Source organism: Pleurodeles waltl, chromosome 3_1 (assembly GCF_031143425.1).
Source record: "Pleurodeles waltl isolate 20211129_DDA chromosome 3_1, aPleWal1.hap1.20221129, whole genome shotgun sequence".
Classification (NCBI taxonomy): domain Eukaryota; kingdom Metazoa; phylum Chordata; class Amphibia; order Caudata; family Salamandridae; genus Pleurodeles; species Pleurodeles waltl.
The window spans coordinates 4,434,782-4,459,152 of NC_090440.1; the positions used below are offsets into that span (position 1 = coordinate 4,434,782).

The 24,371-nt window shown below is 50.4% G+C and overlaps 1 protein-coding gene across 2 annotated transcripts in view; it reads right to left on the reverse strand.

Annotated features, from left to right (window-relative positions):
• AGBL2 (AGBL carboxypeptidase 2) overlaps positions 1-24,371 on the reverse strand; it is a 466,988-nt gene that overhangs the window by 247,858 nt on the left and 194,759 nt on the right. For both annotated transcript variants that reach the window (XM_069221603.1, XM_069221604.1), the window contains exon 10: positions 12,012-12,138. In XM_069221603.1, coding sequence (XP_069077704.1) covers positions 12,012-12,138 — 127 coding nt within the window. The remainder of the gene's footprint in view (positions 1-12,011; positions 12,139-24,371) is intronic.

Genomic DNA, 24,371 nt, shown 5'->3' on the forward strand with positions numbered 1-24,371 from the left:
GAAATGCATCTGAGAGTAATTGGTTATGGAGACTTGAGGGGCACTGCTAAAGGTGGTGGTGAGGGATCCCTGGCGGAGGTGGTCACTGGAGGGGCGACAGCAAACACTGTCGCACAGGGTGCCACCAGCGCTAAGGTCAGCACTGATCTTGGTGGTATGGATACTCCGTTGCAACGGCAATGCAGTATCCATACCACTAAGAGGGCGGTTCAACCGCCAGATTCATATGTGGATGGACCTTTGGTTTAATCACAGCAGAGACTACTCCGCCTCTGCTGTGATTAAACCACTCCAAAGGCCCTATGGAGGAGGAGCTGTCAGAGGCACACCTCTAAATCTGCCCACCTACCTTAAATGGGTGGAATTAGAGGCCAGTTTTCACTGCCTGTCACCACCAGGAAAACCCTGGCTGCAATGTGAAGTTAAAATTGCTGCATGCTCTCCTTTGTCACTGTAGATAAGTCCTATAGTGAGGGGAGCATTTTCTTTCTTCTTTTCAAAAAGAACATTCTACTTTTCTCTTTAAAAATCAAAATGAAAACAGTTTGATGGGCGGCTCTGGGATGTTGACAGAGCCGTGCACCAAACGCCAAAAAGCACAGACAGTAAACGCTGTGACGGTAGTTCCTGCCAGAGCTTAGAAATGACCACCAGCTTGACATTCATTTCTATGTTGCCGGGTGGAGTAGTCTCAGCCTGGTGGACGTTAAGTTCTCCGTAAGGCCAACGGAGATTACTCTGTCCGCCAAAATATAAATTGGACCCTTAATTCCCAAGCCAATGGTGCACTAGAAGCCTCTGGTCGTGAACGAAGCACCCATAGCATGCAACTTTGCCTTTTGCTTGTGACCTGAGTGGCACACAGGAGTTACTAGAAAGTAAGATCTGTTGCTCTCTGATGCCTGCCAGGAGGCACAAAAGAGGAGTGAGCTAGAAGTAAGATTTTAACATCTCTGACACACCCAGAAGACACAAAAGAGGAGTTAGGTGAAGTTAGAATTTATCATCTCTGACACGCCCGGAAGACACCAAAGAGGAGTTAGTTGGAGGTAGATCTTATCATCTCTAGCACTCCCGGAAGACACAAAAGAGGAGTTAGCTGGAAGTAAGAGTTTTACATCTCTGACACCGAAGTATGAGTTTTACATCTCTGACACTCCCAAAAGACACAAAAGAGGAGTGAGCTGGAAATAAGATTCCATCATCCCTGACACTCCCAGAAGACACAAAAGAGGAGTTAGGTGAAGTCAGATGTTATCATCTCTGACACTCCCAGAAGACACATAAGAGGAGTTAGTTGGAAGTAAGAGTTTTACATCTCTGACACTCCCAGAAGACACAATAGAGGAGTTAGCTGTAAATAAGATTTCATCATCCCTGACACTCCCAGAAGACACAAAAGAGGATTTAGCTGGAGGTAAAATGTTATCACTTCTGACGTTCCGAGAAGACTCAAAAGAGGAGTTAGGTGAAGTTAGATTTTATCATCTCTGACACTCCTGGAAGACTCAAAAGAGGAGTTAGGTGAAGTTAGATTTTATCATCTCTGACACTCCTGGAAGACTCAAAAGAGGAGTTAGGTGAAGTTAGATTTTATCATCTCTGACACTCCTGGAAGACTCAAAAGAGGAGTTAGGTGAAATCAGATCTTATCATCTCTGAGGCTGCCAGGAGGCACATAAGATGAGTTAGCTGATATTCCCAGAAGACACAAAAGAGGAGTTTGCTAGACGTCAGATTTGCTGATCATTGATATATTTCCCAGGAGGCACTTCAGATTTCATGAATTCGGTCAAGGATGGTGTTTCATTCCAGTCCCACCAAGAATTGTGGAGACATCATTTTAAAAGGTGTTGAAACTATGGAACCAAGTAATGTCTGACACTTCCATCACAGAGCTGTTGCCATGCCTTAGATGAGTCAATATGAGGGAAATTACAGTACAAGCCTGTGCTTTAGATGAGTCAGCAAGAGGGGAAGTACAGTACAAGCCAGCGCCTTAGATGAGTCAACATGAGGGGAAGTACAGGCCCATGACTTAGATGAGTCAGCATGAGACGAAGTACAGGCCTGTGCCCTGTATGAGTCCGCATGAGTGGAAGTACAGATGCCCTAGATGAGTCAGCATGAGGACAAGTACGGGCATGTGCCTTGGATGAGTCAGCATGAGAGGATGTACAGGCCATGCCTTGTATGATTCAGCATGAAGGGAAGTACAGGCCTGTGCCTTGGATGAGTCAGCATGAGTGGAAGTACAGGGGCCCTAGATGAGTCAGCATGAGGACATGTATGGGCATGTGCCTTGGATGAGTTAGCATGAGAGGAGGTACAGGCCTGTGCCTTGGATGAGTCAGCATGAGGGGAAGTACAGGTGCCCTGTATGAGTCTGCATGAGAGGAAGTACAGGCCACGCATTGTATGAGTCAGCATGAGAGGAAGTGAGGGGGAGTACTGGCCTGTGCCTTGGATGAGCCAGCATGAGTGGAAGTACAGGGGCCCTAGATGAGTCAGCATGAGGACACATATGGGCATGTGCATTGGATGAGTCAGCATGACAAGAAGTACAGGCCTGTGCCTTGGATGAGTGGAAGTACAGGTGCCCTAGATGAGTCAGCATGAGGACAAGTACGGGCCTGTGCCTTGGATGAGTCAGCATGAGAGGAAGTACAGGCCATGCATTGTATGAGTCAGCATGAGAGAAAGTGAGGGGAAGTACAGGCCTGTGTCTTTGATGAGTCAGCATGAAGGGAAGAGCAAATCAAATCAAATCATTAACATTTATAAAGCGCGCTACTCACCCGTGCGGGTCTCAAGGCGCTAGGGGGGAAAGGGGGGGTTATCGCTGCTCGAACAGCCAAGTCTTTAGGAGTCTCCGGAAAGCGGAGTGGTCCTGGGTGGTCCTGAGGCTGGTGGTGAGGGAGTTCCAGGTCTTGGCCGCCAGGAAGGAGAAAGATCTCCCACCCGCCGTGGAGCGGCGGGTGCGAGGGACGGCAGCAAGTGCGAGGCCAGCGGAGCGGAGGGGGCGGGTGGGGACGTAGAAGCTGAGGCGTCTGTTGAGGTATTCCGGTCCCTTGTTGTGGAGGGCTTTGTGTGCGTGGGTGAGAAGACGGAAGGTGATCCTTTTGCTGACTGGGAGCCAATGCAGGTGTCTCAGGTGTGCGGAGATGTGGCTGTTGCAGGGTACGTCGAGGATGAGGCGGGCCGAGGCGTTTTGGATGCGTTGAAGGCGGTTTTGGAGTTTGGCTGTGGTCCCGGCGTAGAGGGTGTTGCCGTAGTCCAGGCGGCTCGTGACGAGGGCGTGGGTCACGGTTTTTCTGGTGTCGGCGGGGATCCAGCGGAAGATCTTACGGAGCATGCGGAGAGTGAGGAAGCAGGCGGAGGACACGGCGTTGACTTGCTTGGTCATGGTGAGAAGAGGGTCCAAGATGAAGCCGAGGTTGCGGGCGTGGTCTGCGGGGGTCGGTGCGGTGCCGAGGGCCGTGGGCCACCAGGAGTCGTCCCAGGCGGACGGGGTGTTGCCGAGGATGAGGACTTCCGTTTTTTCAGAGTTCAGCTTTAGGCGGCTGAGCCTCATCCAATCTGCGACGTCCTTCATACCCTCTTGTAGGTTGGTCTTGGCGCTGGCGGGGTCCTTGGTGAGGGAGAGTACAAGTTGGGTGTCGTCGGCGTAGGAGGTGATGATGATGTCGTGCTTGCGTACGATGTCGGCGAGGGGGCTCATGTAGACATTGAAGAGTGTCGGGCTGAGCGATGAGCCTTGAGGTACGCCGCAGATGATCTTGGTGGGTTCTGAGCGAAACGGAGGGAGGTAAACTCTTTGGGAGCGGTTAGCGAGGAAGGAGGCGATCCAGTCCAGGGCCTGGCCTTGGATCCCGGTGGAGCGTAGGCGGGTGATTAGGGTGCGGTGACAGACGGTGTCAAAGGCAGCCGAGAGGTCGAGGAGAATGAGGGCGACTGTTTCACCGTTGTCCATCAGGGTTCTGATGTCGTCTGTGACTGAGATGAGGGCGGTTTCCGTGCTGTGGTTGGTTCGGAATCCGGTTTGTGAAGGGTCGAGCAGGTTGTTGTCTTCCAGGAAGGTGGTCAGCTGTTTGTTGACGGTCTTTTCTATTACCTTGGCTGGGAAAGGTAGAAGAGAGATGGGGCGGAAGTTTTTCAGGTCGCTTGGGTCAGCCGTAGGTTTCTTTAGTAGGGCGTTGACTTCAGCGTGCTTCCAGCATTCGGGGAAGGTAGCAGAAGAAAAAGAAGAGTTGATGACGGTCTGGAGGTGCGGGGCGATGATGTCGTCGGCTTTGTTAAAGATGAAGTGCGGGCAGGGGTCCGAAGGGGCGCCGGAGTGGATAGAGTTCATGATGGATTTGGTTTCTTCCGTGTTGATGTGGGTCCAGTTGTTGAGGGTGATGTCCGGGGAAGCGGGTTCAGTGGTGTATGGTTGGGTCTGGTGTCCGAAGCTGTCGTGGAGGTCGCTGATCTTGCGATGGAAGAAAGTGGCGAGGGATTCGCACAAATCCTGTGAGGGCGTGACGGCGTTGGCGCTGGTGCTGGGGTTGGAGAACTCTTTGACGATGCTGAAGAGTTCTCTGCTGTTGTGGCTGTTTTTGTCTAGTCTGTCGGTGAAAAAGTTCCTTTTGGCAGTGCGGATCAGGTGGTGGTGTTCGCGTGTAGCGTTCTTGAGGGCGGTCATGTTGTCAGCGGTGTGGTCCTTGCGCCAGGCCTTCTCAAGGGCACGACAAGTTTTCTTTGATTCTTTGAGGGTGTCAGAGAACCAGAGAGGTTTTTTGGTGTTGGTCTGTCGATGCGTGCGTTTGAGGGGAGCAAGGTTGTCAGCGCAGTTGGAGATCCAGTTTGTGAGGTTGAGAGCTGCGTCGTTGGGGTCGGTGGTGAGGGTGGGTTGGTTGGCGGCGAGAGCGGAGAAGAGTTGCTCTTCAGGGATCTTGTTCCACTGTCGATGAGGGATGGGTTGAGTGCGGAGGTGGGAGGTCTCGCGTCGGAATGTGAAGTGGACGCAGCTGTGGTCGGTCCAGTGTAGGGCAGAGGTGTGGCTGAAGAAGACGTGTTTGCTGGCGGAGAAGATAGGGTCGAGCGTGTGTCCGGCGATGTGGGTGGCGGTGTTCACCAGTTGTTTGAGGCCGAGGTTGGCGAGGTTGTCGAGCAGGGTGGTGGTGTTGGGGTCGTTGTTTTGTTCCAGATGGAAGTTGAGGTCGCCTAGGAGGATGTAGTCCGGTGAGGCGAGGGCGTGCGGGGAGATGAAGTCGGCGATGGCGTCGCTGAAAGAGGCGCCAGGTCCGGGAGGACGGTAGACGAGGGATCCTCTGAGGGTGGTCCTTGGGTCGGTGTGAATCTGAAAATGCAGGTGTTCAGCGGCGAGGGGGGGGGTCTTCGGTGGAGGTGGTGACGCTGATGGAGTCTTTGAAGATGATGGCGACACCTCCTCCTACTTGGTTGGTGCGGTCTTTTCTGGAGATCTTGTAGCCTTCGGGGATGGCGGGTAGCGATGTCTGGAGCAGAGGAGGCGTTCATCCATGTCTCCGTGATGAAGGCGACGTCCGGGGCTGTGGAGTCCAGGAGGTCCCAAAGTTCAACGGCGTGCTTGTGGACGGAACGAGCGTTGATCAGGATGCACTTGAGGTGGTTGATGGCGCGTGGGCTTGTGGTCGTGGTAGTTGCGTGGTGGAAGATGCGTTTGCAGGAGTTGCAGGCGAAGGGTCCATGGGTGCGTTTGGGGTGAGCTAGGAAGCAGGTTTTGGAGCGCCCTGGGTTGAGGGCGTGGAGGGTGGTGGGGTCGTAGCGGATCAGCGGGGCTTGGGGGAGCTGGGGACCAGGGGTCGTGGCGCTGGGCGCGGGCCAGGCACGGACGGGCGCAGACGGGCTTGCCTCTGGCGCGCCTCCGGCGCGCCAGCGGCATGCCCGCTGCGCAGTCGCGCAGCGGCCGCCATAAGAGGTAGGAGGGGGGGGAGGGGTCAGCTGGGGGCGAATGGGAGCTGGGGGGCGGGGGCGGGGGCGTGCAGGAGGTCGCGGCGGGAAAGCGCGAGGGAGGGGGGGGACAGGTAGAGTGAGAGGAGCTGGGGGAGGGGGTTTAGGGTGGAGGAGGGTGAGTGTTAGGAGGTTTGGAGATTAGGGAGAGAGATAGGAGTAGGGTTGTGAAGATAGGGGAGGGGGGGTTGTAGAGGTGGGTGAGGGAGAGAGGTAGAGTGAGAGGATAGGGAGATAGGTAGTAGAGGCGGTGGCGGGAGGGGGGGAGAGATAGAGAAATAGATAGAGAAAATAGATAGAGAAGTCGATAGATAGGGAAATAGATAGATAGACAGATAGGTAGGTAGGAGGAGGTGGAGAGTGGGGGAGTTAGATAGTGAGATAGGGAGCTAGAGAGATAGGAAGATAGGAGGAGTGAGGGAGGTAGATAGCGAACGGGTTAGCTAGGGGTGAGAGAGGGGGAGGCGAGTGAGGGAGGGGGATGAGGAAGGAGCAGGAGGGCAGGCTCGGGGGAAGAAGACGGAGGAGGTAGAAGAGCCGAAGACAGGAGAACAGAAGACAGAAGAACAGAAGACAGAAGAACAGAAGACCGGAAGAGCAGAAGACAGAAGAACAGAAGAACAGAAGAACAGAAGACCGGAAGAGCAGAAGACAGAAGAACAGAAGAACAGAGAAGAACAGAGAAGAACAGAGAAGAACAGAGAAGAACAGAGAAGAACCGAGAAGAAGAACACAGAAGCACCGAGAAGAACAGAGAAGAAGAACACAGAAGACCGGAAGAACACAGAAGAACAGAAGGGAAGAACAGAAGAACAGAAGAGAAGAACAGAAGAACACAGAAGAAGATTGCAGAGGGGGGGCGAGGAGGAAGAGACAGAGAGGAGGAAAAGAAGCAGGAGCAGGAGAGAAGGTGAGTGGCGCGGGGCAGGGCGAGGGGCTGGGAGGAGGGGGGTACTTACAGTTAGGTGGGTCTCAGGAACACAGGAACTCGGGAACTTGGAGGAGCTGCAGCGGCAGGGGGAGCGACCTACCAGGAATGTGCCTTAGTTGAGTCAGCATGAGGAAAAGTGCAGGCCTGTGCCTTGCATGAGTCAGTGCAGGCCTGTGCCTTGGAAGAATCAGCATGCAGGGAAGTACAGTATAGGCCTGTGCCTTGGACGAGTCAGCATGAGGGAAAGTACAAGCCTGTGCCTTGGATGAGCCAATGTGAGGGGAAGTACAGGCCTGTGCCTTGGATGAGCCAGCATGAGAAGTACAGGCCTGTGCCTTAAATAGGTCAGCATGAGGGGAAGTACAGGTGCCTTAGATGAGTCACTATGAGCGGAAGTACAAACCTGTACCTTAGAAGTGTCAGCATGAGGGGAAGTACGGCCTGTGCCTTGGACGAGTCAACGTGAGGGGAAGTAAAGGCCTGTGCCTTGCATGAGTCAGCATGAGGGGAAGTACAGAACTGCAGTCCTGTGCCTTGGATGAGTCAGCATGAGAAGTACAGGCCTGTGTCTTAGATGAGTCAACATGAGTGTAAGTACAGGTGCTTTAGATGAGTCACTTTGTGGGAAAGTACAGGCCCGTGCCTTAGATGAGTCAGCATGAGAGGAAGTACATGCCTGTGCCTTGGACGAGTCAACATGAGGGGAAGTACAGTCCTGTGCCTTGGATGAGTTAGCATGAAAGGAAGTTCAGTACAGGCCTGTGCCTTGGATGAGTCAGCATCAGAGGAAGTATAGGCCTGTGTCGTGCATGAGTCAGCATGAGGGGAAGTACAGGCCTGTGCCGAGTCAGCATGAGGAGAAGTACAGACCTGTGCCTTGGATGAGTCAGCATGAAAGGAAGTACAGTACAGGCCTGTGCCTTGCCTTGGAAGAGACACCATGAGGGGAAGTACAGGCCTGTGCCTTGCATGAGAAGTACTGACCTGCAGTCCTGTGCCTTGGATGAGTCAGCATGAGGAGACGTACAGGCCTGTGCCTTAGATGAGTCAACATGAGGGGAAGTACAGGTGCTTTAGATGAGTCACTTTGTGGGAAAGTACAGGCCTGTGCCTTAGATGAGTCAGCAAAAGGGGAAGTTCAGGCCTGTGCCTTGGATGAGTCAGCATGAGAGGAAGTACAGGCCTGTGCCTTGGATGAGTCAGCATGAGAGGAAGTACATGCCTGTGCCTTGGACGAGTCAGCATGAGGGGAAGTACAGTACTGTGCCTTGGATGAGTCAGCATGAAAGGAAGTACAGTACAGGCCTGTGCCTTGGATGAGTCAGCATCAGAAGAAGTATAGGCCTGTGCCGTGCATGAGTCAGCATGAAAGGAAGTACAGTACAGGCCTGTGCCTTGCCTTGGAAGAGTCACCATGAGGGGAAGTACAGGCCTGTGCCTTGCATGAGAAGTACTGACCTGCAGTCCTGTGCCTTAGATGAGTCAACATGAGGGGAAGTACAGGTGCTTTAGATGAGCCACTTTGTGGGAAAGTACAGGCCTGTGCCTTAGACGAGTCAGCATGAGGGGAAGTACAGTACTGTGCCTTGGATGAGTCAGCATGAAAGGAAGTACAGTACAGGCCTGTGCCTTGGATGAGTCCGCATCAGAAGAAGTATAGGCCTGTGCCATGCATGAGTCAGGATGAGGGGAAGTACAGGCCTGTGCCTGGGACCAGTCAGCGTGAGGGGAAGTACAGACCTGTGCCTTGGATGAGTCAGCATGAGAGGAAGTACAGTACAGGCCTGTGCCTTGCCTTGGACGAGTCAGTAGGAGTGGAAGTACAGGCCTGTGCCTTGGACAAGTCAGCATGAGGGGAAGTACAGACCTGTGCCTTGCATAAGTCAGCATGAGGGGATGTACAGACCTGCAGTCCTGTGCCTTGGATGAGTCAGTATGAGGAGAAGTACAGGCCTGTGCCTTAGATGAGTCAGCATGAGGGGAAGTACAGGTGCTTTAAATGAGTCACTTTGTGAGAAAGTACAGGCCTTTGCCTTAGATGAGTCAGCATGAGGGGAAGTACATGCCTGTGCCTTGGACGAGTCAGCATGAGGGGAAGTACAGGTGCTTTAAATGAGTCACTTTGTGAGAAAGTACAGGCCTGCGCCTTAGATGAGTCATCATGAGGGGAAGTACATGCCTGTGCCTTGGATGAGTCAGCATCAGAGGAAGTATAGGCCTGTGTCGTGCATGAGTCAGCATGAGTGGAAGTACAGGCCTGTGCCTGGGACGAGTCAGCATGAGGAGAAGTACAGGCATGTTCCTTGGATGGGTCAGCATGACAGGAAGTACAGTAAAGGCCTGTGCCTTGCCTTGGAAGAGTCACCATGAGGGGAAGTACAGGCCTGTGCCTTGTTTGAGTCAGCATGAGGGGAAGTACAGGCCTGTGCCTTGAATGAGTCAGTATGAGGGGAAGTACAGGCCTGTACCTTGGACGAGTCAACGTGAGGGGAAGTACAGGCCTGTGCCTTGCATGAGTCAGCATGAGGGGAAGTACTGACCTGCAGTCCTGTGCCTTGGATGAGTCAGCATGAGGAGACGTACAGGCCTGTGCCTTAGATGAGTCAACATGAGGGGAAGTACAGGTGCTTTAGATGAGCCAGTTTGTGGGAAAGTACAGGCCTGTGCCTTAGATGAGTCAGCATGAGGGGAAGTTCAGGCCTGTGCCTTGGATGAGTCAGCATGAGAGGAAGTACATGCCTGTGCCTTGGCGAGTCAGCATGAGGGAAAGTACAGTACTGTGCCTTGGATGAGACAGCATGAAAGGAAGTACAGTATAGGCCTGTGCCTTGGATGAGTCAGCATCAGAAGAAGTATAGGCCTGTGCCGTGCATGAGTCAGCATGAGGGGAAGTACAGGTGCTTTAGATGAGTTGCTTTGTGGGAAAGTACAGGCCTGTGCCTAAGATGAGTCAGCATGAGGGGAAGTACAGGCCTGTGCCTGGGACGAGTCAGCATGAGGAGAAGTACAGTACAGGCCTGTGCCTTGCCTTGGATGAGTCAGTAGGAGGGGAAGTACAGTACAGGCCTGTGCCTTGCCTTGGATGAGTCAGTAGGAGGGGAAGTACAGTACAGGCCTGTACCTTGGCTGAGTCAGCATGAGAGGAAGTACAGTACAGGTCTGTGCCTTGGATGAGTCAGTATGAGTGGAAGTACAGGCCTGTGCCTTGCATGAGTCAGCATGAGAGAAAGTAGAGGCCTATGCCTTAGATGAGTCAGCATGAGAAGTACAGGTCAGTACCTTGGATGAGTCAGCATGAGGGAAAGTAGAGGCCTATGCCTTGGATGAGTCAGCATGAGAAGTACAGGTCAGTGCCTTGGATGAGTCAGCATGAGGGAAAGTAGAGGCCTATGCCTTGGATGAGTCAGCATGAGAAGTACAGGCCTGTGCCTTGGAAGAGACAGTATGAAAGGAAGTACAGTACAGGCCTGTGCCTTGCCTTGGATGAGTCACCATGAGGGGAAGTACAGGCCTGTGCATTGTATGAGTCAGTATGAGAGGAAGTACAGTGCAGACCTGTGCCTTGGATGAATCCGCATGAGTGGAAGTACAGTACAGGTCTGTGCCTTGGATGAGTCAGCCTGAGTGGAAGTACAGGCCTGTGCCTTGGATGAGTCAGCATGAGGGGAAGTACAGGCCTGTGCCTTGCATGAGAAGTACTGACCTGCAGTCCTGTGCCTTGGATGAGTCAGCATGAGGAGACGTACAGGCCTGTGCCTTGCCTTGGATGAGTCACCATGAGGGGAAGTACAGGTCTGTGCCTTGTATGAGTCAGCATGAGAACTACAGGTCAGTGCCTTGGATGAGTCAGCATGAGGGAAGTACAGGCCTGTGCCTTGGATGAGTCAGCATGAGAAGTACAGGCCTGTGCCTTGGACGAGTCAGCATGAGGGGAGATACAGGCCTGAGCCTTCTATGAGTCAGTATGAGGGGAAGTACAGGCCTGTGCCTTGGACGAGTGAACGTGAGGGGAAGTACAGGCCTGAGTACCGTGCAGCCCTGTGCCTTGGATGAATCAGCATGAGAGGAAGTACAGTACAGGCCTGTACCTTGGATGAGTCAGCAGGAGAGGAAGTACAGTACAGTCCTGTGCCTTGCATGAGTCAGCATGAGGGAAAGTACAGGCCTGTGCTTAAGATGAGTCAGCATGAGGGGAAGCACTTCCATCCAATGATGAACGGCAGCAACAAAGTTTGACATGTGAGACTGCAGAAGGAGCGCGGAAGCGGGGGAAGAGAAGAGTATTGCTTGTTATCTGCATAAAGGTGGTACGAAAATCCAAACAGGAGATGATGTGTGCAAAGGAAGTGGTGTAGAGTAAGAAAAGAAGAGGGCCTGTGTGTATGGACACTGTAGAGCCTTTATCTGGGTCCACGATTCCTTTAGACCATCACCTGTATGAGGATGTACCTGCTGCCCACCCTTTATCTGGGGCCCTCTAGTGTTACCAACTCACTCAGGTCCTGAGTGTCTGCAGAGTACAAGGACACTTTGGGCCTGATTTAGATGTCGGCGGATGGAAAACTCAGTCCAAAACGTGTATTCCATCTGCGGGATTACTATTTCCATAGAATATAATGGAATTGTAATACCACGGGCGGTATATCCTTCACATTTGTGACGGAGTAATCCCGTCCGCCAAACACTAAATCAGGCCCACAGTCTTAGCATCAACGTTGCTGCCCATTCCAGGTCTCCTATGTCCTCATATGAGGGTTGACTTTGGGTTCATCCCTGGAGCCCCTGGCTTTGTGCCCCTGCTGCTCCTGCTGTCCCTGAGCTCTGAAGCGGTGTTCTGGCACCGTGCACTGCATCTTCACTGATATTCAATCTGCTCCAAGCAAAAGCTTACAATGATCACAATGTGCAGTCTGGTGCTGCAGTGAGTGGCTGAACGTGCAGTAGGTGAAGGTACAGTGACCACCACAGACTGGACCAACTCCTACTCTGGACAGCCCTGCTGTCAGCAGAGCCACCCAATCCCCACCCCATTGTAATACACCTCCGCTACCGAACATCGAGGTCTGCAACTCAAAGAAGTAACATGGAAGGGTGTGTAAAATCTTACCCAGTGTTGAGCCGCCGAAGGTGGACTCCATGGTGTAACTGTTGCCGATCCCCATCTTCCACATCACGATACGACCAGTCCCTTCCTTACTCTTCTGGACTTTAAATTTACAGCTCTGGAAGGAGAACTGAAAACACAGCACTTATACTACGGCAGGGGCCACATGCATGTATCAGAGACACAGGCCACACGTCTGCATCAACAGTGAAAGATCAGAGGGAGGTCTGACAGAAAGCAAACGACAACACAAGTGTGTACCGCCATGTACAAAGGGCATATAGCAAGGGTCTGAAGAAGGATTTGTGTACATGCATGGACTGATATTTGTGGACTACAATCAGTGGTGTGGTCAGGCTAGTTTATGAGCAGGAAAGGTGCAAATGGTGTGAACAAACACAAGTGCTGCACAGCCATCAGGCCTGTGAAAAGATGTGTGTGCAAAGGCCCAGTTAGTGGTGAGAATGTGCACGTGTTTCCATGTGCGTGGGTCTGTGTAGGTGTGGCGAAACAAAGTCACACTCCAACCATCTCCTTCTTCCTGTGCCCCAGGAATCTCCTAAGGGGTTTCACTTCCTGGATTTGTCTTGGTGGGAAACTGTCATTACACATGGAGAGAGGAAGAGGGAGGAGGGGGGGTAAATATGGAGGAACACTTCGTACTTAGCTCCCTATAATTCAAAATACACACAAAAGTACGGGGTTCTCTAAAAGAGGACGTCGCGGATATTAGCGTAGCCCTGGGTTGTATGTATTCCTATTTGGAAGGGTAAAGTCAGTGGAATGTCAGTTGGAAATTGCCGAGTGCATATTCGGAGAGGAACAACGGGGGGTGGGAAAAAAGGGGATTTCCTTTTACGGACTAGGTGGTCTCACACACTATATAGTGTCATGCTTCATCATTTAACCACCTAGACCCACCCAGGTAGGACAGTGCCACCTGGGCGGACTCAACCTCACTGTTAAAGGAACAGGAGGGAGTGCGTAAATAAACTTGTTTCTGGAAAGATCGGGATCCAGCTAATCTACTGAAAAAACTAAAAACACCTAGGCAGACACCTATGAAGAGCAACAAATTTAATGGTGGTGTCTGACTGGTGTAGTTAAAAAGGGGGGTTGGGACACCTCTGTGAGGACAAGGACTCACAGGGTCACCTAACTAATTACTAGCCAACATGTTTCTGCCCTCAGGAGTGAGCCAATGAAGGTCTCGGGGCATTTGTCAGGGCCTAGGATCCCTACGTCTCACGTTGGAGGAAAATACTCTATGGGGAAATCAAAGAGTGAAAAAATGGAAAATGAATGATCTACCTTACCCAAGGAGTTACCTTGAGGCGGCCTATGGGGGAAAAACCAATAATTAGCACACTGGTGGCACACAGCACTGCAAAACCAACCAATTACACACGTGTCAAGGGGATGCATTCATGCACGAAACACATATGTTCAAAAAGGTAAAATACATGCGTGGAGTGACTGAGTGGGTATATCTACACAAGTGGACAGTCCTATCACTGCAGGGAATTATAGTTCTTACCCTTTTCTTAGAGGCTGTTAGCCTCTGGTATCCAGGAGGGGGAGTGTCCCCTTATAGTCACACACTAAGGGAAAGAGATGAACATACAGACGAAGTGAGGAGAGGAACAGAAGTAGGCAGAACAGATACAGAGGGAGCATTAGGGGGGGAGCAAGTTCCTACTATTGCTGGTAGAAAAATACTGGTTAAGAGAAACCGAAGTGGCTATAGACAATAAACATGAAAAGTAAGATTAAAAGCAATAAGGGCTTATCTGTGCTGCCTGTGATCCGGTATGCCACTCACTACATCAAAGGGGACGCTCGCCGTGCGCCTATTTCGTTACTTTTCATGTTTATTGTCTATAGCCACTTCGGTTTCTCTTAACCAGTATTTTTCTACCAGCAATAGTAGGAACTTGTTCCCCCCCTAATGCTCCCTCTGTATCTGTTCTGCCTACTTCTGTTCCTCTCCTCACTTCGTCTGTATGTTCATCTCTTTCCCTTAGTGTGTGACTATAAGGGGACACTCCCCCTCCTGGATACCAGAGGCTAACAGCCTCTAAGAAAAGGGTAAGAACTATAATTCCCTGCAGTGATAGGACTGTCCACTTGTGTAGATATACCCACTCAGTCACTCCACGCATGTATTTTACCTTTTTGAACATATGTGTTTCGTGCATGAATGCATCCCCTTGACACGTGTGTAATTGGTTGGTTTTGCAGTGCTGTGTGCCACCAGTGTGCTAATTATTGGTTTTTCCCCCATAGGCCGCCTCAAGGTAACTCCTTGGGTAAGGTAGATCATTCATTTTCCATTTTTTCACTCTTTGATTTCCCCATAGAGTATTTTCCTCCAACGTGAGACGTAGGGATCCTAGGCCCTGACAAATGCCCCGAGACCTTCATTGGCTCACTCCTGAGGGCAGAAACATGTTGGCTAATAATTAGTTAGGTGACCCTGTGAGTCCTTGTCCTCACAGAGGTGTCCCAACCCCCCTTTTTAACTACACCAGTCAGACACCACCATTAAATTTGTTGCTCTTCATAGGTGTCTGCCTAGGTGTTTTTAGTTTTTTCAGTAGATTAGCTGGATCCCGATCTTTCCAGAAACAAGTTTATTTACGCACTCCCTCCTGTTCCTTTAACAGTGAGGTTGAGTCCGCCCAGGTGGCACTGTCCTACCTGGGTGGGTCTAGGTGGTTAAATGATGAAGCATGACACTATATAGTGTGTGAGACCACCTAGTCCGTAAAAGGAAATCCCCTTTTTTCCCACCCCCCGTTGTTCCTCTCCGAATATGCACTCGGCAATTTCCAACTGACATTCCACTGACTTTACCCTTCCAAATAGGAATACATACAACCCAGGGCTACGCTAATATCCGCGACGTCCTCTTTTAGAGAACCCCGTACTTTTGTGTGTATTTTGGTGGGAAACTGTGCACTCACCCACAGCATCTGATACCTACCTGCCTGTACAGCTTGAGTGCTGATACAGTGCACTTTTAAGAGCTCAAGATGCCAGTTCATAGGACGCGGTCCTGATGTCTCAGGATGCCCAAATGGTGTTTGATAGTATTGAATGGACATATCTCTTTGCCGTCCTGTCCATTTGGATTCTCCTTCTGTGTATGATTAGGCTCCTGCATCAGGCCCCGAAAGTGAAAGTGCGGGTCAATGGGCGATTTCTCGCACCTTTGCCTTGTGGAGGGGAACGAGACAGGGATGCCCCCTCTCCCCAATGATTTTCGCTCTTGCACTGGAGCCGTTGGCAGCCTGGATTAGGCAGGATCCTATAGTGACAGGAATAGAGGGTGCTGGAGGGTCGGAGGAACGTATATCTCTTAATGCAGACGACATTCTATTGTAGGCCTCTAGACCACGCACCACGATAGATAGTTTGCTCCATATCTTCCAGATCTTTGGCTCATATTCAGGGTATGAAATTATTTGGGAAAAGTCTTTGGTGTTTCCCCTAGCGGGGGCATCCCTTTCACTCCCAGCGAGTTGTAAATCCCTGGTAGTACGCAGGGGCTTCAAGTACTTAGGAATATACATTACAAGATTGGTCAATGCTTTCTCGAGGGAGAATCTACACTGCCAGCTGAAGCGACTCCGGACAGACGTGGAGCATTGGTGGGCACTCCCAATATCATTAATCGGGAGGGCAGTTCTCTTCAAGATAATGGCCCTCCCACGCCTACTATATGTCCTACAGAATACACCTTACCGGGTGCCGCCAGAGATCTTCAGGAAGGGTAATGGAGAGCTTTGCCGGCTCCCATGGGACGGGGGGCTCTTGTGTCTCTTTGCCCAAGCTCCAATGCGGAGTATATGAAGGGGGGGCTAGCGGTCCCAGATATGCGCCTGTGTTATTGGGCAGCTCACTCAAGTATTATAAGCTAATGGGTCTTTGCGGCTCGGAGGCTATGAGAGATAGGAGGTATCTGGCGCTCCTCTATGGGACGGGAGGGAAGGGCCTGATGCCACAACACACTCAGAGAGGGGTTCGAGCATGGAGTGAGGCTAGCAAGCTTCTCGGCTGATAAACCGGACACATCTCTGCGACAGCACAGAGCTGCGCAAGGTTGGGAAATTACAGGGATTTAGACAATTGAGGCTGATTGGAATTGAGTATTTTGGGGATGTCTGGAGAGGGGGGATGCTGGTGCCTTTCACAGCCCTGGCGGAGGAGTATGAATTGAATAACTCGGAGCAGTTTAGATGTATGCAGTTGAGACATGCCCTGAGATGTCACGTCCCTAAAGGGGAGCAGCTCCCAGGGTCAGTGCCGCTGTAGAATAGACGCCTACTGGAGCCAATGCCAGCTAAAGCTATCTCCCTAATATATGGGAAGTTACTCAATAACTCACCAGACCTGCTACAGCACCTCCGATCAGCATGGGAGGGCAACATAGGACTGCTAGAAGATGAAGACTGGATGGAGGCCATCAGAGCCCCAGGGAGATTGCCATTAGGGCTCGATTCAGCTTAATACACTAAGAATGCTACACAGGGCATACTACTCCAGGCCACTCTTGCACAGGTTGGGGATGAGTGCAACTGACCTCTGTGTCAGGGGCTGTTGTATGACAGGATCGTTTTTTCATAACATATGGGAGTGTCCGAAGCTACAGGAGTTCTGGAGGGAGATTACACAAATTATGTCCAAGGTGACGGGTTTCCAAATACCACTGGAACCCAGATAGCTCCTACTGCATATCACAGGGGAAGAAATATGGCCCAAACACCTGAAAATGTGGTTAAATGTGACAGTGGGGAAGCGGAACATATCGTGATTGTGGGGTGCAGTCGGGACACCAGGGGTTTCCGAATGGAAGAGTGCCAACGGGCCAAGAGGGTGGTATATCAGACTCGTGGCTGTCCGTGGAAGTATGAGAAAATATGGTCACGATGGTCGACACTCAGGGACCCGGAAGATTGATAGAAGAAGAGGGGGGGGAGGGCCTAAAGGGAGTGGGAGAAGGGGAGGTTGGGTGTAAATAGCAACCAAGATGTTTGTCCAACTGTCTTACGTAGCTCTGAAGTTTCACACTGTAATATGTGCTATGAAAATAGGTACTATGGCTATAATGAACATAGACTGCAGTATCTGGTTAAGGTATTGTAAGCTGAGTTCTGTTTCAATAAAAAGAGTTAAAAAACAAAAAATGCCAGTTCATGAAGTGGGCCCCACTAATAGCTTATTATGTTTTAGGTCTGGGTTGTGAGAAAGGGCCTCTTTTGACATGAAACTGGACAAAGGAAAGGGGAGCGACCACTCCCCTGTCCATCACCACCCCAGGGGTGGTGGTCAGAGCTCCTCCAGAGGGTACCTGGGTTCTGCCATCTTGGATTCCAAGTTGGCAGGGAACTCTGGGAGCATCTGAGTGGCAGGGCCAGCAGGTGATGTCAGAGGCCTCCCCTGATAGGTGCTTAACTGTTTAGCTGACCAATCCCCCTTTCAGGGCTATTTATGGTCTCTCCTTTGGGTGGTTCTCCAGATTCGGATTGCAAGACTCCAGCAGGAATCCTCTGTATCCTCCACTGCAACTTCTCACCGAACAAAACTGCATCTGGACCCTCCAGGAACTCTACAAACTGCAACAAAGAAGCAAGACGCCTTCTGCAACATTGTATCTTCAGCTGCTGCCAGCAACTGCAACTGGTTCCCGGTAGTGCTCCCTCTGAGGACAGCCTGTCTTCAGCCTGCACCAGAAGAGCGAAGGAATCTCCCTTGGGGTGAAGGAGTAACTCCCCTGCTTCAGCAGGCACCTACTGCAACGACGACCAGCTTTGTGAATTCCCCTCTCCTGACGAGCTGTGTGGATCCTACATCACGGTTGGTGGACTGAAGTGGTCCTGACGGTCCTGACCGTCCTACTGTCCAAGTTTAGTGGAGGTAAGAGCTTGCCTCCCCATGCAAGACAGTAACCCCGTGCACCATGTGTTTTGCAGTTGGTAATGCTTGTTGGCATCCTTCCACGAAGTTCTTCATGCACCGTGAAGGTCTGGCCCCCAGCACTCTATCCTGCGACACACATCTTCCTGAGTGGTTCTCCGGTGGCGTGGGAGCCTTTGTCATTGAGCTGCGTGGGCCTCCTTTTGCACCTCATTTGTCCCTGTGCTGTGGGACTCCTGTGAGCGCTGCCTGGTCTTCTGTGGGCTCTCTGAGTTGCTGCGAGCCCCCTCTGACTGCCCCTCCTGAGTAGAGTCCACCCGGTCCTTCCTGGTTGTTGGTGGACTCCAGCAATGCAAACCAGACTGCAGTCCCCCATCCGGCGTGGGACATCATCTGTACCAACCAGGAATCTGAATCCGTCTTCTTGGATGCAGTACTCACTGTTCTTCTTCACCAGTGGTTCTTCTTTTGCACCTTCATCCGGGTTAGCAGGGGCTCCTTTTTTCCCTGGACTCTTGTGTGCTTCTTGGACTTGGTCCCCTTCTTCCAAAGGTCTTCAGGTCCAGGAATCCACTGTTGTTATCTTGCAGTCTCTTCTAGTTCTTGCATAATCTTCTTTCTCGTGTTTCTGTGTGTTCTGGGAAAGTTACTGTGTTTTACTCCTGCTTTCCTGGGAAATGGGGTCGGTTTTAGTACTTACCTTTGGTGTTTTTCTAGTACTCCCAGCGACCCTCTACACACTACTCTTACCTAGGTGTACATTCACATTCCACTTTCTTAGGATATGGTTTGTGTTCCCCCAGGTCCATTTCTAACTATTGTGATTTTTCACTAATTGCACAGTTTTCTAACTGTTTTCATGCGTATTTCTGCATACTAGTGTATATAATTTGTGTATTATTTACCTCCTAAGGGAGTATAGTTTCTATTTTTGGCATTTGTGTCACCATAATAAAGTACCTTTATTTTTGTAACACTGAGGCCCTCATTACAACCTCGGCGGTCTTTCAAAAGACCGCCAAGGCTGCAGGAGTGTAGGAGGCTGGCCTGGCTTATAGTGGGTACCTGATGGTACTTACACCTTGTGCCAGGTCCAGTTATCCCTTATTAGTAGATTAGTAGTGTTCTAGCAGCTTAGGCTGAACTAGGAGACATGCAAAGCTCCAACTATACCACTTATATCCTATAGCACTATATCATAAGAAACACCACTTATATCATATAGCACTATATTATAAGAAACACAATACTCAGAGTTACTAAAAATAAAGGTACTTTATTTTAGTGACAATATGCCAAAAGTATCTCAGAGGATATACTCCCTTAGGAGGTAAGTAAAATACACAAAATATACACACAAACCAAAATCAGGTAAGTAAACAGTTAGAAAAGTAGTGCAAACACTGTAGAACACAACAGAATGCAATAGGACACAATAGGCCTAGGGGCAACACAAACCATATACTCCAAAAGTGGAATGCGAACCATGAATGGACCCCAGGCCTAGTGTAGTGTGTAGAGGGTCACTGGGAGTGTAAGAAAACACTAAGGGTGTCCAAGATACCCCATCCCAAGACCCTGAAAAGTAGGAGTTAAGTTACCCTACTGCCCCAGAAAGACAGTAAAGTCGAGATAGGGGATTCTGCAAACACAACAACTGTCTGCAAAGCACTGAAGACAGATTCCTGGATCTGAAGACCTGCAAAGGAAGGGGACCAAGTCCAAGAGTCACGCAAGTGTCCAGGGGGGCAGGATCCCACTAAACCCCAGATGAAGGTGCAAAGGGGTTGCCTCCGGGTGGAAGAAGCCAAAGATTCTGCAACAACGGAAGGTGCCAGGAACTTCTCCTTTGGTCAGAAGATGTCCTACGGTGTGCTGGAGGAGGCAGAGTTGTTTCCACGCAGAAAGACCGTAAACAAGCCTTGCTAGCTGCAAGAGTCGCGGTTGAAGATAATGGGTGCTACCCAGGCCCAGAAAGGACCAGGAGGTCGCCCCTTGGAGGAGGAGACAGAGGGGGCACTCAGCAAGAGAGAGGGCCCAAGCAGAAGCAGGGAGCACCCGCAGAAGCACTTGAACAGGCGTTCAAGAAATCTGAGCACGGCGGTCATCTCAACACAACAAAAGAGGGTCCCACAAAGCCGGTAGTCAACTCAGCGAGTTGAGCAATGCAGGACGGAGTCCTTGGGACCTGGGCTGTGCACGAAGGAATCCTTGCAAAAGTGCACAGAAGCCCTAGCAGCTGCAGTTCACGCAGTACACAGGATTACTGTCTGGCGTGGGGAGGCAAGGACTTACCTCCACCAAATTTGGACAGAAGGACCACTGGACTGTCGGGGTCAATTGGATCCAGCTCCTGTGTTCCAGGGACCACGCTCGTCAAGATGAGAGGGGACCCAGAGGACCGGTGATGCAGAGGTTTGGTGCCTGCGTTAGCAGGGGGAAGATTCCGTCGACCCACAGGAGATTTCTTCTTGGCTTCCAGTGCAGGGTGAAGGCAGACAGCCCTCAGAGCATGCAACACCAGGAAACAGTCGAGAAAGCCGGCAGGATTAGGTGCTACAATGTTGCTTGCTACTTGCAACTTTGTTGCGGTTTTGCTGGCATCCTGGAGCAGTCCGAGGTCGATCCTTGGCAGAAGTCGGAGAGGGAGATGCAGAGGAACTCTGGTGAGCTCTTGCATTCGTTATCTGAAGAGAAACCCACAGGAGAGACCCTAAATAGCCCTCAGAGGAAGATTCGCTACCTAACCAGGTAAGAGCCTATCAGGCTATCTATTCATGCATACCATGCAGGTATAGGAGGCCTAAGGCTCCCACCTAAAAAATGAGACTTCTTAGTCAGAAATATAAAAGAGAAAATAAAAATGTAATATAAGACATTAATCAAAGTGGTTTTCTTGTCCCAACCATTTAATTTAGGGGAGGACACTTGCTGCCCAACTGATAGTCTGTAGGTGTCCAAGTCTGTGCTAAAGAATTTTACTCAGCCGGTCAAGGCCCACCACATCCCTTATGGTATAAACACTTATTCACTTATTGTGTCCTCGTCGACGTGCAGAAGCTAGGAAGATCATTTCCGTCGGAAGCTGGAGCAGGGGGAGAATTCAATGAGTGAGGAATCCACAGGTAGTTGTATCCATCAGAAAGTGAAAATTAAAATTGAATTAAAAACTAGGAGTGGATTCCACAGTAAAGAAAGCAACATTGATCTTGTAAGAGGGGAAACTATAAGGGATGCTTTAAATGCCATAATGTGCAACACGGCAAACTAAATATAAAGTCACCACATATGTATGTGCAAAGTGGTTGTGATCCATGCATCCAACACTCATATCTTACCCTATTGTGGGGTGGTTCACGGGTCGTGCATATCAGCCGGAAGGCGCCATCCTGCAGTCATACACTTACAAGGCACATGTTTATTGATTATTATCAGTATACCAGTGTTTCTTCTTCCCCCAGATGAAAGCCCAGGAAATGTTTTCATGAATATTAGGTTATTCCTGATTTTCTCCAGGAGTGTGGGACACTCACTATACTACTGCCAGAAGGTGCTGTGACTGAATAAGAGCGTCCTTGTTCGGTCGGTAAAATTTCTGCACCTCCCAGGGGCTTTGAGAGTTTAGGAACGGGAATGATATAATACATGGGCTCAACAGACTATATAGGCGCCATATAGGCACTCGGTATAACGAGCCAGGGTCATTTTAAAGCTCCCGCCAAGGTTCGCGTTTACAGAGCGAGAAAAATGTTTTAAAAAAAGGAATAGAGTTGTTCCAGGTTTTAGTTTCTAACAACAGTATTGGCTGGTGCCCGAGGGGGTATCGAGTGAGTGAGGGGGAGACTTACTTCGTCAAGGATGGGCAACCTCTGCTGGATCCTACAGCCGCCCCTCAGACCACCGTCGACCTACTCCGGTTCATAGTGGACAGTCTATAGGGGGAGTGGTGGTTGCCGGGGGGGATGCATATCTGATGTCCATTCCAACTCCGCGAAATCTGAGCTTCTGGGAAATGGACTCAGATGGTAGAAATACATCGATGTTGCCTTAACTGAATCCTCAGGAATTGAATGACTCTGGGAAAACCCTGTTTACCCGGAAATCAAACACTTCTCATTCCATATGGACTGGAATAGTACAAGTATATCACTGTTATGGGAATTCCCTGTTTCTAAGAATATGGATTTCTAATACATGTAATTAAGTGTGCTGACTGGCAAATGTTTGTCAAACAGGGAAGAACATGTGTGTGACGCTGACTCACGCTAACATCACCATGAACACCCTGGGCGGTTATAGGGGACATGTTGTAGGTTGTAGTCACAATGCTTGGAATTATTCTTATTAGAAAAATGGATATACGGGACACAACCTACGGTGCAGGGGGCAAAAAAGTCCCAGTGCCAAGTCTATGCAGCACCTTGAGTTTTTTAATTTCAAAAGCATGCCAGTGCTGAGCTGCCCGTTGACCCTCATCTGACTGCCAGTTGGGTCCAAGAGATCTCGTCCTTGAGGCCTAGAGTTGTACTGGACATCCTACAGGTCCATCGTTGCTCATACCTGAATTGTTATTTTTCTGTTGTGCATGGGGGTAATTCTTTATGATAAACCAAGTGAAATCATTGTCAGAACACACAGTGGTGCATCAATTAGGCAATTGAACCCCTTCGCAGAAGCCGCAGACACTGAGGGCTGGCAGTGGCAAAATCTGGTAAATCTGGGGTAAAACTTGCCTCGACCCTGGTTTAGAAGCCTGCCCATCTGCAAGCCTGCTAGGCCTTCCAACCACCCTCGCCGGCAGTCTGACTCGACACTGCACCGGCCTCAGAGGAGATGAGCGGTCTGTAGGAATTGTGAGGAAATGCAAGGTAAGCGTGTGGTTAGGACACCCAGTGAGTCCCCAAGTAGGGTGGCTCCCCACGGGGGAAGAGTGAGAAGGCAGCCCTAGGATGCAGTGCGGGTTGGTGCCTCGCGCCCCCCCTTGTCCCGCTACCTCTTTTCCTCCTCTAAGCCATTTCCAGCAAATGAGTCCAACGGAAGTCCAAGGACTGCATCCTTTAAGACATTCCTCATTATGTCAATACCACGCGGGGAGCTCATCCATGAAGTTTGACTGCTTTGTGACTGTTTCCCCTATTCGGAATCTTATAGGAGTTGGCCAAAAGCCTCTGGTCTTGTGGTCGCCCTTGCTTATCGTTTTGCTGGTTGCCGACCTCTGTACATTTGGGGCCTAGGCATGGTATATCATCCAGCTCAGTGATGCGCAGGGGATGGTGATTCACATCCACCTGAAATTACCTCTGAAAGTGTTGATCACCCATTCTTGTTCTCTAGTCCATAAATCTTCCAGGTGCCTTCTCAGGTCAGGGGCGTTGGAGGCTGGTAGAGCGCCTATGAGAACATAGCAGGCGGTAAGCTGAAGCGGCCCGACTAGGACTGTGCTGGGCCCTCTTCTGCTCAAATACTAACTGGGGACATCGCCCTAAAGTGATGCCGTTGGTCACTCATCCTCTTCATTATAAGAAGAGTGACAGGAACATTGGTATTTGCGGTACTGGTGGAGCATAAATCATTTCAATCACTTTTTGTGAAGTGCAGCTACTCACCCGTGAAGGTAACAAGGCGCTGGGGGGAAGGGGCCTTATCCGAGTACAATTATAATGATGGCAAGGAAATGAGATCTGGATGCCTGATTATGGGGAGAGCGTTTACTAAAACTAAATCTAACCAGCTGCAAAATAGAGCCCCTTTAATCAACGTATTGAAAGGTAAGAATCAAATCTTCTCCCTCTGGGGTAAAGAGAAGACGACCCAAGAAGAACTGAAGGACGGTATGAATCCAGCTCTGGGGCAAAACGGGGCCACTCCACTAACCCACTGAAAGTTCTTGTGCGTTAAGCTCAGTTGTGGTTGTGCCTACAGTAATGTCTTGTGCAAAGGACAAGTTAACAGCAATGCTCCATGAGGATCCATCTCAAAGAGAAGTATTTTGTTCACTAAACGTGGACTTCACTCTTTCTCCTAAGCATTCTTCCTCATTGTGCTTAGTCTCGAACATGCCAATAGTAAATCCCCATGTGGAGGACAAGATAACAGCAATGCCCCTGAGGGTCCATCTCAAAGAGAAGCGTCTTGCATATCGAAAGAGGATTTTACACTCTGGGATATAGATTTAGATCTATACAGGAAGTGCAGGCCACAAGATAAGACCCATAAATTGCAGCTCTTAGACTCATCCCCTTCGACACTGCCCACTGGCCTGCAACTTCTTAGCAGGACGCCCTCGCACCATCCTTCTCTACTATCTCAATTGTCAGCGATGCTAGGTTTGGAAGTAATTATTAATCAGTTGTGTTACCTCCCAGATCAGGAGGTAGGGGTTTCTGCTTCACTGCTCTGCCAAGAGAGGCTCTTATCTTCTATTATAACCCTTCTAGAAATATT